Here is a 15,457-nt window from a genome sequence, read left to right on the forward strand (position 1 = left end):
TGCCTAACAGGACCTTGGGCAAGCAGCGTATCGGCCAGCTTGATGGCGTCGATGATGGGTCGGAGAGTGATACCAGCATCTGCACCACCAGCACCACAACCACTACAGCCACGTCCTCTTCCACCACACATAAAAGCACTCCCAAGAGGAGAGGCAGAGAGAGACACACTGAGAAGGCCGACTCCCACGAGTCAAGCAAAGAGGCCGACAGCAGTGGCGGAGCAGTTAGTGGAAACACCCGAGAAGGCAGAAAAAATCAGAAGGAAAATTGTCTTCCACTCGGAGGTGGGGTCAAGTCCCAGCCGCAGAGTCAGGGTCAGGATCCTCTCGAGGCCCAGCTGTCCCTCAGCACAGACCTGCTTAAATCCGACTCTGACAACAACAACAGTGATGACTGTGGGAACATTTTGCCATCAGATATTATGGAGTTTGTCCTGAACACCCCCTCTATGTCATTGCCAGCTCTGGGTCAGCAGTCTGAGCCATCTTCTTCTGAGCTGCTGCTGGATGAGAGCTATGTTGGAGTGGATGTCAACAGACGTAAAGACATTCTGTTTGATGACTTCTCCGAGCCGCTGCCCAGTGCGGAAAGCGGAGGGGTCGTAGAGAGTAGTGTCAATAGCTCAATATCTGTGGAGGAGCCGTATCTTCCTTTGGAGCTGCCGTCTGACCTCTCTGTCCTGACCACACGCAGCCCGACTGTCAGCACCAGTCAGAACCACAGCGCTGGGAGTCTCATCTCAAATACCTCAGACCGCACCATGCTGGGCTTGAACTCGGACACAGAGACCATCAGCGGGGAAAAGAGTGGGGACAAAAAGAGAGCGGGGCCAGGCGTGTCACCATCAGAGAATCAGCATGATGGTACGTCGTTGGCAAACAGGGATACGCAGGTCTCAGAAGGTCATATGACTCCTGAGCAGTTTATTCCTAGCCCTGCTATTGGCCAGGTAGTTGAGGCACCAGCTAACCAGGATATTCCGAGGAGTTCTGGTACTCCCGGCTTGCCAAGTTCACCCTCGCTGCCTCTTCAGGGTCAGAAATACCTCCCGACTTCAGCGGCAGCAGCTGCAGGCAGCGCCAGTCCAGCACCAGGCCCAGGACCTTCCCAGGCTCAAGTGTCCAGCCCAGCAGTCATCAAACCAGGTCCTGATAAGCTTATTTTAGTCAATCAACAATTCCAGCCTTTCTATGTCCTCCAGACTGTCCCTAATGGTGTCACCCAAAAGATTAGTGCAACAGGAGTGATGGATTCTAGCTCGCCTGCAGTGCTAAGCTCCATGACACTTACCACGGGGTTAAATACTGGCTTGTCTTCAACCCAATCAATATTTCCTGCTGGGGGCAAAGTTCTGGGTACCATGCCTCACCCCTCTCAGATTCACACCTTCACAGGACCCACACAGACAGGCTTTCAGACAGGAATCCCTAGCACCACCTCAGGACTTCTCATTGGTTTGCCGTCTCAGTCCCACGACCAGTCCCAGATTCTGGTCTCGGAGGCCGGTCGACCACACGAGTTAGGTCCCAGTGTTGCCATAGTGTCGAGTCCGTCCTCTCTCACCTCTTCCCCGACTGTACTTGCTTCTGCTCATGGCAAGAAGAGGCCCATTTCTCGTCTTCTGCCAAGAAAAAGCAAAAAGTCAGGGCGCTCCCGTAACCAGCCCACTCTGGCCCCGTCTGAAGTAGGCCCTCCCAATATGACCCTCATCAACCTGTCTTCCCCTCAGATTACTGCAAGCATCCCCGGTCAACCTGGTGGCCTAGTTGAGTTAAGCACTCTCTCCACTTCTCAACGCAAGATGCCCAATATAATCAAGAGACCAAAATCCGGCGGGGTGATGTACTTAGATCCCACTACTCTCCTTCAGCAGAGGCTTTCTGGTACTGCCCAGCCTGGTATCCTGAGCCACGATTCCTCTGCTCATCTCCTACCTTGCTCAGTCTCTGGCTTGAACCCCAGCCAGTCAGTGTTAAATGTTGTGTCTGTTCCCCCTAGTGGCGCAGCTGGACTTCTTGCCCCAGGATCAGTATCACTCTCCACCCCTGTTCTCAGCTCAACTGAGATCACAGGGCAGATTAGCAACCTCCTTTTTAAAGCAAGTCCACACGCCCTGGGCCTGTCAGATCAGTCTGTGGTCCTTCAGTCAGCAGGAGGAGCTCCTCTGATGTCACAGCTAAGCTCCCCTGTTCAGACATCAATAGCTAGCAGCATCTGCGTCCTGCCCTCCCAACAGACTATCAGCATGGCTGTCAACCAGCAAGGAGAGACAGACGCCAGCAGTGTTCACTTACAACATCAGTCTCAACCCATTAACAGACCCCAGCTTGTGGACTCATGTGGAAACAGCACTGTTACTTTAGCTCCTGCTCCATCCACCCCTCTAAGTCCCACCAAGGGACGTGTTGTTGGAGTGTTCACGCAAACACGGACATCCATGCACTCCCAGAGCAGTAGAACAACTCCTATTTCCAAGTTATCAGAGCATATGCCACCTACCTCCACAGTAGTGTCAGCAGCAGCTGCAGTTTCAGGAGCAGAGAAAGGCAAACAGAAAGGGAAGAGGAGCAGGCAGAGTCTAGATGTAAGCAGCGGGAAGAAGCTTAAGGCCTCTCTGCCTGAGGAACATTTCAGCAACCCTGCAGGACAGCACCCATCCTCTAACCCAAGGTGAGACACTAACAGACCTGTGACTTGTAGCCAAGAAATCGTTTTTATGTTACTTTCACGTACCGTAATAATGGGAAGAAATTTCAATTTTGACTGTGTTCAGAATATTTGAAAAAATGTCTAAGTTTGGGATTCATTTCTTCGTGGAACGAATGGTTAAAGTATGTTGTGTTCTTCAGATGTCTCGCCTAAATGAATGTGGGCTTTGTGTGTTTGTTTTTTTGCACAGAATAGTTTTCAGTGTGTCTTCAGACACAGAAGTTAAATATGTCAACTGGACTGAACTTCTTTATTGATGATGGTTGCTCTATTTATCATAGCTATACTGTTTGACTTAACCACGTAACAGCTGTTCAAGCAACCCACTTTTGTTCAGTAAAATGCAAAAACACTCCAACCTTTCCCATCCTCTCCCCAACCAGCTCCAAAGAGCCGATCTCCTCTGAGCCAGTGGACACAGGAAAGCCACCGGAAAAGACGACCAACAAGAGGTATGAAGCATCAGTATTAATCACCTGTTTTCAAAATCGTCATACGGTATAGCTTTAATGTTTGGTTCGCATCTTTTCTAGTGTACTTGGTAAAAAGAAGACATCCGAAGGACACGTTTTACCAGGGAAAGTGGTGGGAAAAGACAAACCTCATGCAACTGGAGGAGCAGGCTCTCTTCCTGTGACCTCACCGCCCGACCAGGATGGCAACAGCAGGGATAACGGTTTAGACAGTAAACCCAAAAAGGGTATCATCTTTGAAATCTGCAGTGAGGACGGGTTCCACATCCGCTGTGAGAGTATTGAAGGTAAAAGAAAACAACTGATTGTAGCGCCTGCTTTGGCAAAACGAATTCAAATTTAAATTGCTTTTGTGATAAAAAATAAAAATGTTTTAATCAAGTCTGCAAAAACGAAACCACACACTGGGCATAAAATACCGACTGTTCCCCTACAGAGGCCTGGAAATCCCTCACTGATAAAGTGCAGGAAGCTCGCTCCAGTGCACGACTCAAAAAGCTCTCCTTTGAAGGTGAGGTGTAATTTTAAAAGTGTAGAAATAATAACTAGAGGTACTTTACATATATACTTGAATAAAGCCTCATGATAAAGGTGTTTCTCCGCTCCTTCCAGGTGTGAATGGACTGAGGATGCTCGGGGTCGTCCATGAGGCTGTAGTCTTCCTGTTGGAGCAGCTGTACGGCACCAGGCACTGTCGAAGCTATCGCTTCCGCTTCCACAAACCGGAGGAAACGGACGAACCTCCCATCAACCCCCACGGCTCAGCTCGTGCAGAAGTCCACCACAGGTCAGTATGGTACACACACACACCTTCTGACCATGAAATTGTAGAGCACGTGTCAGGAAACCAGAAGTCAATCGGAGCAGAAATGGCACTTTATATAATGCACACTGTTAATAAACCGTACAGATAACTGTTTCCAGGGATGCTGCTTTGCTTATTGAGATTCTTGTTTGTTCCACCAGGAGGTCAGTATTCGACATGTTCAATTTCTTGGCCTCAAAACATCGCCAACCTCCTGAGTATAGGCCGCAGGAAGACGATGATGATGAAGTGCAGCTCAGGACTGCCAGGTGAATAAAAACTCATTTTTTGTAAAAATGATTATGCTTTATTTAAAGAAAGAAATGTAATATTACATTCATAATTTTTTCCCTTCGCAGACGTGCCTCCATGGAGCTTCCACTTGCTGTGAGATTCAAACAGCTCAAGGCCACCTCGAAGGAGACTGTGGGAGTCTACAGGTTAGATCAGTGGTGTTAAATCTGTGTCATCATTTTTATTATTATCAGCTGTTTTTCAGTGCTCAGATAAATAACAGATAGCTGCCTGTTTAATTTTGAGAGCAGTCCACTGTTATGATCCTCCCGTCAGGTCTCCTATCCATGGCCGCGGCCTCTTCTGCAAGAAAACCATCGAAGCAGGAGAAATGGTCATCGAATACTCGGGGAACGTCATTCGGTCTGTGCTCACTGACAAACGGGAGAAATACTACGATGGGAAGGTGAGGACTTGAACGATTTCCGATGATTTCGTCATTTGCTTAACTCGATTATTTATACAAACTGTCCTCTCTCTCCTCAAAGGGCATTGGCTGCTACATGTTTCGCATCGATGACTACGAGGTGGTGGATGCCACGGTGCACGGCAACGCTGCCCGCTTCATCAACCACTCCTGCGAGCCCAACTGCTACTCCCGGGTGATCACCGTGGACGGCCAGAAGCACATCGTCATCTTCGCCTCGCGCCGCATCTACTGCGGGGAAGAGCTCACCTATGACTACAAGTTCCCCATCGAAGACGCCAGCAACAAGCTGCCGTGCAACTGCGGCGCAAAGAAGTGTCGCAAGTTCCTCAACTGATGCCCATACCTGAAGGACCTTAACGAGGACTGTTGAGCAAAAGCACCACAATGACCCGCAGCACGCGGGTTTGTGGCGATTTCATGCGTCTGGTCTATGATGGACCACAGCTGCGAGCAGGCCAGGAGCTCCGTCGGCGCCCTCCGCTGATGGTTTTGAGCACAGCAGGCTCAGCAGCTGTCGGTTGCACTGTATATGCAGGAAGGGCCATTTTTTGGGAGGACGCGCCATTTGTAGAAATACCAACATATTGTGCCTCCTTATGTCTCGCTTTCATTTGGCACTCAGAGGTGAGTCAGAAAGTCATGTCAGAAAGTTCCCCCTTCATAATTTATTTATATTTTTGTTTTTATGCATTGGCCCATCCTCCTTAATTTTCTAAATGTCTTGGTCTACTTGTGCTCAGATGTGAACACAGAAGGAAAAAAAAATATCAAAGAACTTGGTTCAATTTTACACCAAAGTGCAATTTGTTGAAGGGACTTTTACTAAAGGTAAAAATTAGAAAATTGTTAGAAATTCTTTTATTTTTCATGTTGATCTAAGTGTCAACTGTTATTGATGCACATCTCCCCGTCTGAATGTGCCTCGATGCCTTCAGAATTGTTGTGATTTTACTGGAACCTTCCCCTAATCTGACTTTTTGTTTTCCCAAAGAAGAAGAAGGAAAAAAAAGTGTGTAGGTGTGTACATTTAACACTGTAAATAGGAGCTGCTCGTGTATGGCAGCCTGATCAGAGCCGTACAGGTTGAAACACTAGGGGGAGCAGTCGCCACAGGAAGGAAGAGTGGAAATAACAAAGAAGGGAGAAAAAGATTTGTTTTTGTCAGTTTGTGTAAAGGATGATATCTGAGGTTGATACCATCTTAAAATTGACTTTCAGTCTGACAGCTTGGTAGCTACATGAAAGTGAGATGAAGCCTCTGGCCTGAGAGAGCGAGGCAGCTAGAGATTCTGGTGGACTGACAGCCGAGGGACCAGAGAAACCTACTGATGTGCTTGAGTAGACGTATTTATAATTGATTTTTCTTTATTTTTGTGGGATTGGGGCCTGTTTTCCAGACGCAGAGACGTCTGCAAGTTTGTGCATGCTGTTGTTGTTATCAAACTCGTTCGGGTAATCGTATAAGCTTGGACTTTTGAGTCACTTTCCAAATTACAGCAGCAAAGAGAACCAAACTTTTGCGCCCTTGAATTGAATTTTTCACTCGGCTTGTTTTCTTCTTGGCCTGTTGTGATAAACATACTGATAGAAAAGAGGAAAAAAATTATTTCTTTTTTATTTGTATTAAGTCTTCTAAAGTCTTGTCTCTTTGTCTTTTTATTATGGACAGGGAAATATCATGCTTGCTTTTAAAAAAAAAAAATGTAAATAATGTATATTTTTCTACAAAAAAAACCTTAAAAGCACTCACTAGTGAATAGCACTTAATGATGGTATTTATATTTTTAAAAAATTGTATTTATTTTATTGCCATTTTTGTAGAAAATAGGGGTTTACAAACACTAATACTTGGTCTCTATGTTTTGTATCCCGCTGCCTTCCAGAGTTTTTTTTTTTTTTTTTTTAATAATTGTTTTTGTTTTCTTTTTAAAATTCGTACCCTGAATGTTTTCTTTGATTCCAAAGACTGATGCTGGTCTATCTATGGCTTGGTCCCCATTTAAGTTCAGTCCACCAGTAGCTCTTTTATCTATCCTGGGCCGTTTGGTCAGAGCTGACATTTTTTTATTATTTTGTTGTTGTTGTTGTTGTTGTTGTTGTTATTATTATTATTATTATTATTATTATTATTATTATTATTATTATTATTATTATTATTATTATTATTTTAATTGTTCCAGTCCTAGCTGACAGTATGGCAGTCATGTGAACTACTATTATGCACTTGAGAGAGAGAGTTTAGATTGTTGATCCATAGCCGACTTCTCCTCTCTCCAGCCTTATTGTCTCCACACCACATCAAACCGAGGATAGAGCCCTTATGGAGGCGATTCTATCAAAGTGGTTCGGTCACTAATGAGCCAAGGGTCGATAGGCTTGCAGCCGATTGGCAATATATGAAATATTTACATGTAAAAACCCCACAAAGATTCCCGTCAGTTTAAGGCGTTATGTCCTTGCAAAGACTTTGGCTATAATGAAGAGGTGCCTTTATTTTAATGCTACTTATAGCACTCATCATATCCGACTAGAGCCATTGTATACATTAAAAGAAGCATGGTGTTGTGGTGACTGCTCTTCAATGCTCACCAGCAGTCTGAGATCGTTCTTATACCTTCATCCAGTCTCCTCGTGGTTCACCTCAGTTCGTAAATGCCTCTTCTCTCTTAAAAGCCTTCACGTCCTAAACAGAGTATTTAAACAGAGAGTGACTGGTTCCACTGAGCAACTGAAGCCGATTGCTCCGTTTGTCCCTTTTAAGGAATTCGTCATCGTGACTTCATTGCCGCCTTTTAAGGTTGTTAGCGGCTCGCCCCTCAACCACCCTCTCATTTGGTTTTGTAAAAGTGAAGCTAAAATGGGTTGCACTTTAGCTGTGACACAGGCACTGAACAGGCGTAGGAAAAGCTCCCAATACTGAAACCAGAAGCACAGACCGTCTCTGAGTTTGTGCAACAGGCCCTGATATTTCAAATTTATGGATTGGTGTTGATGACTCCGACAGTGGTGTTTGAGGCTCTAGCAAAGTGCACTTGACTCTGTTTTTATTTACATTTTTTATTGTTTTACTTCAACAAAGTGAAGGCAGGGACCACACCAGCAGCCCTCTCCTTCCTGACGGTGTGGCGTGTACAAACCTCGGCTGCGCCTTTCCCACCGAGAGCCCTGACGCCTCCGCCGGCGGGCCAGCCGGGCGTACACAGTCCTACACTGACAACCGGGCTTGCTGGGTTCTGCTGCTAAAGGTCAACGATGAATGTATATTCTTCCTCCACATCACCCAACGTGGGTGGATGTTGATGCTTTGTCAGCTATATTCGTTTAGGGGTTTTTTTTGTTGCTTTTTTTTGTTTGTTTGGTTTTTGTTTGGTTTTTTTTTTTTTTTGTTAAGTTGTCGTGTCAGCAACCCCTGGTAGATGTGGAAGACATGTCGATACGACCTCAAAGCCAGGGAGCAGTTTCATTTCAGCACTGGGATTAACACTGAGGCGTAAAACAGCGGGCAGTGTTTTCTGTCTGTAGGACAACAGGTTAGCTCAAACAGTTCACGCTAGCGTCGGCCGGCGCCAAGGGCTCTGTCTACGACTCTCTCTTCACGAGAGCCACTTCTGCTTTTTTCAGGGTCAGAGTGTGTTTATTGACGACAAGTCATTTATTTCACCGTTTTTAAAACGGCATAGATACAAATAAGGAAGCTGTCTGCTGTTTCTTTGGTCTTCATTTTACCACGCCACACCAGTGGCACTTCTACGTCATTATCTGTAATTATAGTATAAATACTTAACAATATTATACGGAAACATGCATAGTAATTTCTTGTACTTTAGTATCTATACAATATATGGAATGGACAGACAAACTTAGTTACAGTAGCAAAAACAGCAGATTTATAATGGTTAATAGCAATGTTTCAATGTACTCTATAATGGTTTTGTGTTACAGTACTATCCGCTGAATCTAACGTGCATCACTCTTTTGTATATTGATATCCAGTACCAGTTTTGCTGTGCCTGTGAGCGCTCCTCCTCCGCAGCAGCAGGGAGCGTTGCAGTTCTTTTTGTTTTATTTCTGGAAAGGAACTTTTTTGGGGGAGGGGGGGGGGGGGGGGGTAGTTTCTTGTTTGTTTGTTTGTTTTTTGTTGTTTTTTTTTAATGTGATGAGAAATGTAACTGTATTAATGTGGTTGTGAACTTCTTGAGGTCATCCATTTTTTCTGGTTGTTGTAGTGAATGTTTTTTCTTTTTTAATTTTCTTTTATTATTTTTTTAATTTAGTTTTTTTAATGTTTTAACAGGGACTTTTTAGACTGCTTACTTGATGCGGTAAAAATTAGGAGATGGGTTTGTGGAGGCTTACCAGGATTTTAAAGATACCACCAAAATGGCGTTTTTCTTTTAATTTAATTTTTTGTTTTGTTTGTTTTTGTTTGTTTGGTTTTTTTTTGATCAGGTTTTTTTTTCACGTTGGAAACCTCTCTCGTCTCCCTGACCACCTCTTTATCTCTCTCTCCTATGAAGCTTTTGGTTGTACTTATCATGTACTGTTTTTTGTAGAAAGTCATAATGCTGATGTTGAAAACATTTAATTTATTTATTTCGTGCAACATCCACCCTGAATTGTTCTTTTACAAATCAAGGTTTTGGAGAGGTCAGACAAGTACTTAAACCTGTATTTGTAATTTTTCTGATTGTTTCACATGTATAGACGTTATCAGCCTAGGGTGGGTTGCGGTGTCGCAGTAGGACGTGGAAAAGAGGGATCACGAACGGGCTAGTTTGTTTCGCCTTGATTATCTGCCGTTGTCTTATCATTTTCTTCCCGCTCTCTGTAATAACGGTATTCACAGCAGTCATATTTTCTCCCATAAAACAGGCGATCTTTCTTTGTACACATCAACGAAATGAAGGAAAACCACCACCGTGAAAATAAACCACAAACTACTTGGTTGAATGTATAATTTGGAAACAAAGTTGTACATAAGTGTAAAAAGAAAAGTTTCTAATCATGTTTATTTTCTATGCACTTTTTTATTTAAGTGATAGTTTAAATAATAAACATGTCTCCTTTACTCCTCTGTCTCTCGCCTCATTTACTCAAATGTGATTTGTAAAGGATTGCACACTCTGGCTTTTATATACACTTTTCAGATCTCAATGGGGGGAAAAATCAGGTCTTTGCGGTGATATGGACTGGGTAATGTGTTAGGAACAAAAAGGATGCCACATTGTTTGATGGAAATGAAAATGATCAGTCCACAGAGGGCTGAAATCAAACACCCCGATAATCAAAGTGATTTTGTTCATTCTGCTGAGATTTAATTGCAGCAACTCAAAATGCTAATCGGTATTTTGTATGAACCCAGTGCGCTTTTATGCATGCCTGACAACATCAGGGCATGCTCCTAATGAGACGACATCACTGAGGTCCTGGAATTCTGAGACTGAAACAATGTCCCAAAGGTGTTGTGATGGATTAAGTCACTCAATGGTATCAATTCCTTGATTGACTGCATACTCTCGCCACATGGTGGTGGGCATAGTTGTGCACCAGGGAGTGGGTCCTGTACAAAGTCGGACAATGTGTCCAAAGATTTCATCCTGATATCTAATGGCAGTCAGGATGCTATTGCCTGTAGAAGTCTGTGTGTCGTTGCATTGATATGCCTACCCGGACCTTCATGTTCAGCACCACCAAACTGATAGTGCTGAACAATGGTACAGACAACTTAATATTCTCCACAGCTTCTTCAGACCCTTGCTGTCCCATGAGCACAGATTGAACCTGCTCTCATCTGTGTAAAGCACAGGGTGCTAATGATTGGCTTGCTAATTCTGGTATTCAATGGCAAATGGCAGCCAGGCAGTGCCTGTGTGAGCACAGGCTGCACTAGAGGCTCTCAGGTCACATGAAGTCCAATTCTGATTGTTCGGTCAGATGTTCACACCAGTGGCTTGTTGAAGGCACTCTGGCAGTGCTCATCTGGTTCCTCCTGCAGAGGAGCAGATACTGGTCCAACTGATGGGTTGAAGGCCTTCTATGGCCCTGTCCATCTCCCCTAGAGTAACTCTCTGTTTCCTGTCATCTCCACCATGCTTCTGAGACTGTGCTGGGAGACACAGCCTATTGGCAAAGGCACATATTGATATGCCATCCTTGAGGACTACCTGTGCAACTTCTACAGGGTCCAGGTATCCCTTCATGCTACTAGTAGTTACAGTGACTCTAGCCAAATACAAAAGTTGTAAAAGGACAATCATGAAAAATGTCAGTGGCCTCCAGCTGGAAAATCATTCCTGTTTTGGGGGTTGTCTCATTGCTGCCCCTCTAGTGCACCTGTTGTTAATTCCATTGACACCAAAGCAGCTGAAACTGATTAATAACCTCCACGGCTATTTAACTGACCAAATCAATATTCCAGAAATTTAACTGACTTGATGTAATAGTCTGATTAAATAGTGTTCGTTTCAGTTTGTTTGAGGAGTGTCAATACAAAAGTGCTGAATGACTAATACTACTTTATTCTCCTACAGTGAACATCAAGCTTGAATAATTTTGTACCTTCTGTGAGGTACCTAATTTTTCAGAGCAGACCTTTTAAAAAGTCCACCCACAGATCAGTAATCCCAAAGTGATTCAGTTTACTCCAATGTAACTTTGAGAATCTGCTTTGAACCACAGCAAATGCTTCATTGGTATAACTGCTGTTTACTAAAAAGGGTAACAAGCATCTATTTTGACCTCAAACTCAGAGTGAATTTGTGATCTTCCACTTTGAGCTCATCAGTGTATTTATTTTATAAGGATGAACCAGGTTGTTAATTTGGGCATTCCCAAAGGGTTTCTTAGCCCTCTAATGCAGGAGTGTCAAGCATACAGGGGCCAGAATTCCAGGGCAAAGTCTCCCAAGGCTCATAAAATCTGAAGTAAATGGATTGATTCTTATTTTGAGCTATTCTACTCTATCTTAGCACTCTATACAACGCGCCCCATTCACCAAGTCATACAAGCACTTTTTTCTAACATACACATTCATGCTCTGATAAATGGATCGGAGAGCAACTTCAGGTATGTATCTTGGCCATTACTATAGAAATTTCAGGGTGTTTTGTTTTTTCTTTTAGCTTTATATTAATAAAAAATATTTTGTTTTAGAATTACAAGGCAGTCTGGGCAACGAGCTGCTGAAACTTTTCTTCAATTGAAACACCTTTTCTTACAATTTAAGCCCAAAGAGTCACACAAGAGTTTGACATCTCTGCTCAAGATGGTTTATTTTGAGTGTGTCCCTTTGAACCTCATATTGAGAGTTCCAGTGAACATTTGGACTTTGTCTCATCATCTGCTTAATTTGTCCTGAAACAACAAGGAAGCCATGAAACAGGTCCTCAGTCAATAGTCCAGGGGTGCCCCCGGCCTCTCGGCCTGGGGCTCGGTCACTCAGGCACGGCTGGCTGCCGGCGGAGCTCACGGGCGCGTCACTGCAACTCCCCCTGGCTTCTGCTCCGCGGCTGCTGAGTGACCCCTCATCTGGGGCTCTCCTCAGCTCTTTCTGGGACAGTGGCGCGGCTGCTGTTGGTCTTCCTTGGTCTCTTGTGTTCTGGGGGCCTCTGGATGTCTGGAGTCTTGATCTCCTCCATACCTGCTTCATGCCCTGGAGGACGGGGCTGTGGCCCCCCCCACACCCTCTATCAGATCATTACATGAAGGAACCTTTTAAAAACAAGCATGTCCATGCTCACAGGTGTACACACGGGTGCTCACACACACAAACTACACCCTTTTTGGCTCCTACCTCAAAGCACACAGTGCACTGTCGATATTACGTGCTGCACAATAATGTTTAATATTTAGTATTTACTGTTATATTCCCATAGATCATCATGATGTTGTTTATTGTATTGCTCTCCTTTTCTTCTGCTTGTTTTCTTTTTTCTTTCTCAACAGGTGATCCAGGTGATTGATATATGTATTTTTTTTTTGTCTGCTTATTTAGTTGGTTTTCGTTTTTTTGCCCTTTATCCCCCGTCCCTCTTCTCTGCTGTTTTTCCCCCCTCTTCCTTTCTCCCTTTTCTTTTCCTCATTCAAGTCTGTCAAATACTTATGGACATTATAGGTGTTACTTTAGTCCACTGTCTCATTCAGCTATGGGCATTAGAGCTAGAAAAAAAACAGAAGAAGAAGAAGAAGAAAAGCTGCAATGACATCATTAAAATTAGAGGCTGCGCTCATGTTTCGATAATTGTCCAATTGTTTGTTTGTTTTTGCTTAATTTATCTGTCATTTTAAACAGTGTGACTGTGACACATTTAACCCCAAACTAAAACTGTCCAACACCTTCACACTCTTACTGAAACTTCACCAGGACTCACTGAAAGCTACATTTGTCAGGTGGTCCAAATTAGGAGCAAATCCTCCGAGCAGCAGTTTATGGATTCTTACAGGAAATCGCTGTAGCAGACCCAGAATGTGCTGAATCTGGCGCTGCTAATTAAATACATGTCCCAACTTCAGTTGCAGCTCCGCAGGAGCCACTTAAACTCCTCTTCCTCCTCAGCAGTTCCTTTGAATTTGAGTCATCAGGGTGACTCAAATTCAAAGGAACTGCTGACCACCCCTCCTCACCATCTTCCCATAAAGACCCATGTGTTTTTGTTCTCGTGCTTGTTACAGCAAAATGCTTTGGAGGGTGTGCTTTCTCTGTGCTAACATAAGAGGTAACCACCATGATAATAAACAATAAAATATTGATACGTTAATAATAAATAAACAGAATTACACGAATCCCATTTTTACTTGTTTTCATTCGTCCTTTTCTTTGTTACTGCTGTGTTGATTTGCACTAGTTTTTGTGGGAAATGTGTTACGGCTTAAAGAAAGTACACTTTCCAAAGCGTTAAAGTGGAACGGTGTTATAGTGGTTAACGCTGTGACCTCACAGCAGGTTTGAACCCTGGCCTTTCTGAGTGGAGTCCTCCCTGAGCCTGCCAACTGTGAGGTTCCTCCCACAGTCCACAGATGAACATGTTGGTTTAATTGGTGATTCTAAATTGGCTGTGGATGAGGGTTAAATGAGGGGCTTGAAGTATATAGGGTAAAGTATGAATGTATGCCTAAATGTGACTTATATAAGGCACTTTGAGTGGTCAATATAATGAACAGATGACCAATAACACATGACATATTACATGGCGTCATTGTTTATTTAGCAAAAATGCAGAAGCAGAAATACTGAGTACACCCTGTGATTCAATAGCTTGTAGAACCACATTTGGCAGTAATAACTTGAAGTAATCATTTTCTGTGTGACTTTATCAGTCTCTTACATAGTTGTGGAGAAATTTTGGCCCACTCTTGAGGTTTGTCACATTCATTTAAGCACAGCTCTCTTTTAAGATCCCATCACAACATTTCAGTTGGGTTGAGCTCTGGACTTTGCAGCACCCTGATTCTTGTAGATTTGCTGCTGGGATCACGTGAAGGACCTAATTTCAGCCAAGCTTTATCTGTCAGACAGAGGAGTTCAAACCCAAACTCTCTCCCCTCCACCCCAAACACCTCATACCAACTGCTTGACATATCAGGTGTTTGTGCTGATATGCTGTGTTTGGTTTTCTCCAACTCAAGGGTTGTGCATTATGGCTAAACATCTTCACTACTCTCTCCTCTGTCCAAAGGACATTGTCCCAAAAGTCTTTTGGTTTGTAGTTTTGCAAACCAAAGGACTTTAACATTTAACATGAGCCCTGTCGAGTCTGAGCAGTATAGCCTGCTATTTACCCTCTTAGTTGTAATCTGATGTGTTTGATATTTCCACATTGTTTACGCATTTTGGCTTTGGTTTTGTTAAAGAAACCATGACAGGTTTTGGACTTGGTAGCTGGGGACTGGCCCACCAGGGCCTGGCCACTGCTCAGCACACAATCGACCCCCACAGTGTCGATTGTGGGTGGTGGGCCTGCAGGAGGTTGGGCCTATGTCCCCTTTTCGTGCTGTGCCTGGCTGGGCCCCATGGACTAAGGCTCGGCCCCCAGACACTCATCCTCGGGCACCCTCCCCGGCCCTGGCTTCGGGGCGAGGCCCTGGTAACCCTATCCCAGGCAGGGTGAACTGTTCCCTTGGTGTTCTACTCATAGAACACCAAGTCTTCTGAATCGCTCATTGTCTGGTACCTGACCCAGGACCAGTTTTCCGGGGGACCAGAAGACCCCCGGAAAACATAGCCCCTGGGATCCCTGGGAGACACAAACCCCTCCACCAGGATAAAGTAGGGATTTGCGGAGGCGCGTTTGGTGTTGCCCCAGACAAGCTGGAATAGGTGGGTTGGGGAGAGAGAGGTCTGGGTGTCTCTGCTTAGGCTGCTGCCCCCGTAACCTGGCCCTGGATAAGCGGAATAGGATGGATGGATGGATAATGACAAGTTGTAATATGTCATATATTGTTGTTCATGTGAGACTGTATATAACTACTTTTGAATGTATGTGCAACTTTTACTGCATTCTATCAAATAGTTTTTCAGGTATTTCACATGGACCAAAATGTTGACCCTCAAAGCGACACCACCATCCCTCTGCAAATGCAAAAGATCAAATACACCATTTATACCTATGTATTCACTTTGCTCGATGTGGAAGCTAACTGCACGTTGCTGAAAGGCTTCACTCTGTTTTCTCCACATAGATTCAGAGTGCTGTGGTCTCAAACTCTACCATGTCCAGTTCTGGCACAGGCTGAGTCCTTTCGGGGTC

The 15,457-nt window shown here is 44.2% G+C and overlaps 1 protein-coding gene across 4 annotated transcripts in view; it reads left to right on the top strand.

The window, feature by feature from the left end:
- The window catches only part of kmt2a (lysine (K)-specific methyltransferase 2A), a 37,310-nt gene extending 29,159 nt beyond the window's left edge, over positions 1 to 8,151 (top strand). For all 4 annotated transcript variants that reach the window (XM_085381103.1, XM_085381101.1, XM_085381102.1 and 1 more), the window contains exons 26-34: positions 11 to 2,671; positions 3,094 to 3,162; positions 3,244 to 3,470; positions 3,620 to 3,694; positions 3,796 to 3,970; positions 4,150 to 4,257; positions 4,348 to 4,428; positions 4,559 to 4,688; positions 4,771 to 8,151. In XM_085381103.1, coding sequence (XP_085237229.1) covers positions 11 to 2,671; positions 3,094 to 3,162; positions 3,244 to 3,470; positions 3,620 to 3,694; positions 3,796 to 3,970; positions 4,150 to 4,257; positions 4,348 to 4,428; positions 4,559 to 4,688; positions 4,771 to 5,046 — 3,802 coding nt within the window. In that variant the 3' untranslated portion in view covers positions 5,047 to 8,151. The remainder of the gene's footprint in view (positions 1 to 10; positions 2,672 to 3,093; positions 3,163 to 3,243; positions 3,471 to 3,619; positions 3,695 to 3,795; positions 3,971 to 4,149; positions 4,258 to 4,347; positions 4,429 to 4,558; positions 4,689 to 4,770) is intronic.
- The last annotated feature ends 7,306 nt before the right edge of the window (positions 8,152 to 15,457 follow it).

This window comes from Rhamphochromis longiceps, linkage group LG14, assembly GCF_057381845.1.
Source record: "Rhamphochromis longiceps isolate RC_006_pf linkage group LG14, R_longiceps_female_GT1.1, whole genome shotgun sequence".
In the NCBI taxonomy this organism is placed as follows: Eukaryota; Metazoa; Chordata; class Actinopteri; order Cichliformes; family Cichlidae; genus Rhamphochromis; species Rhamphochromis longiceps.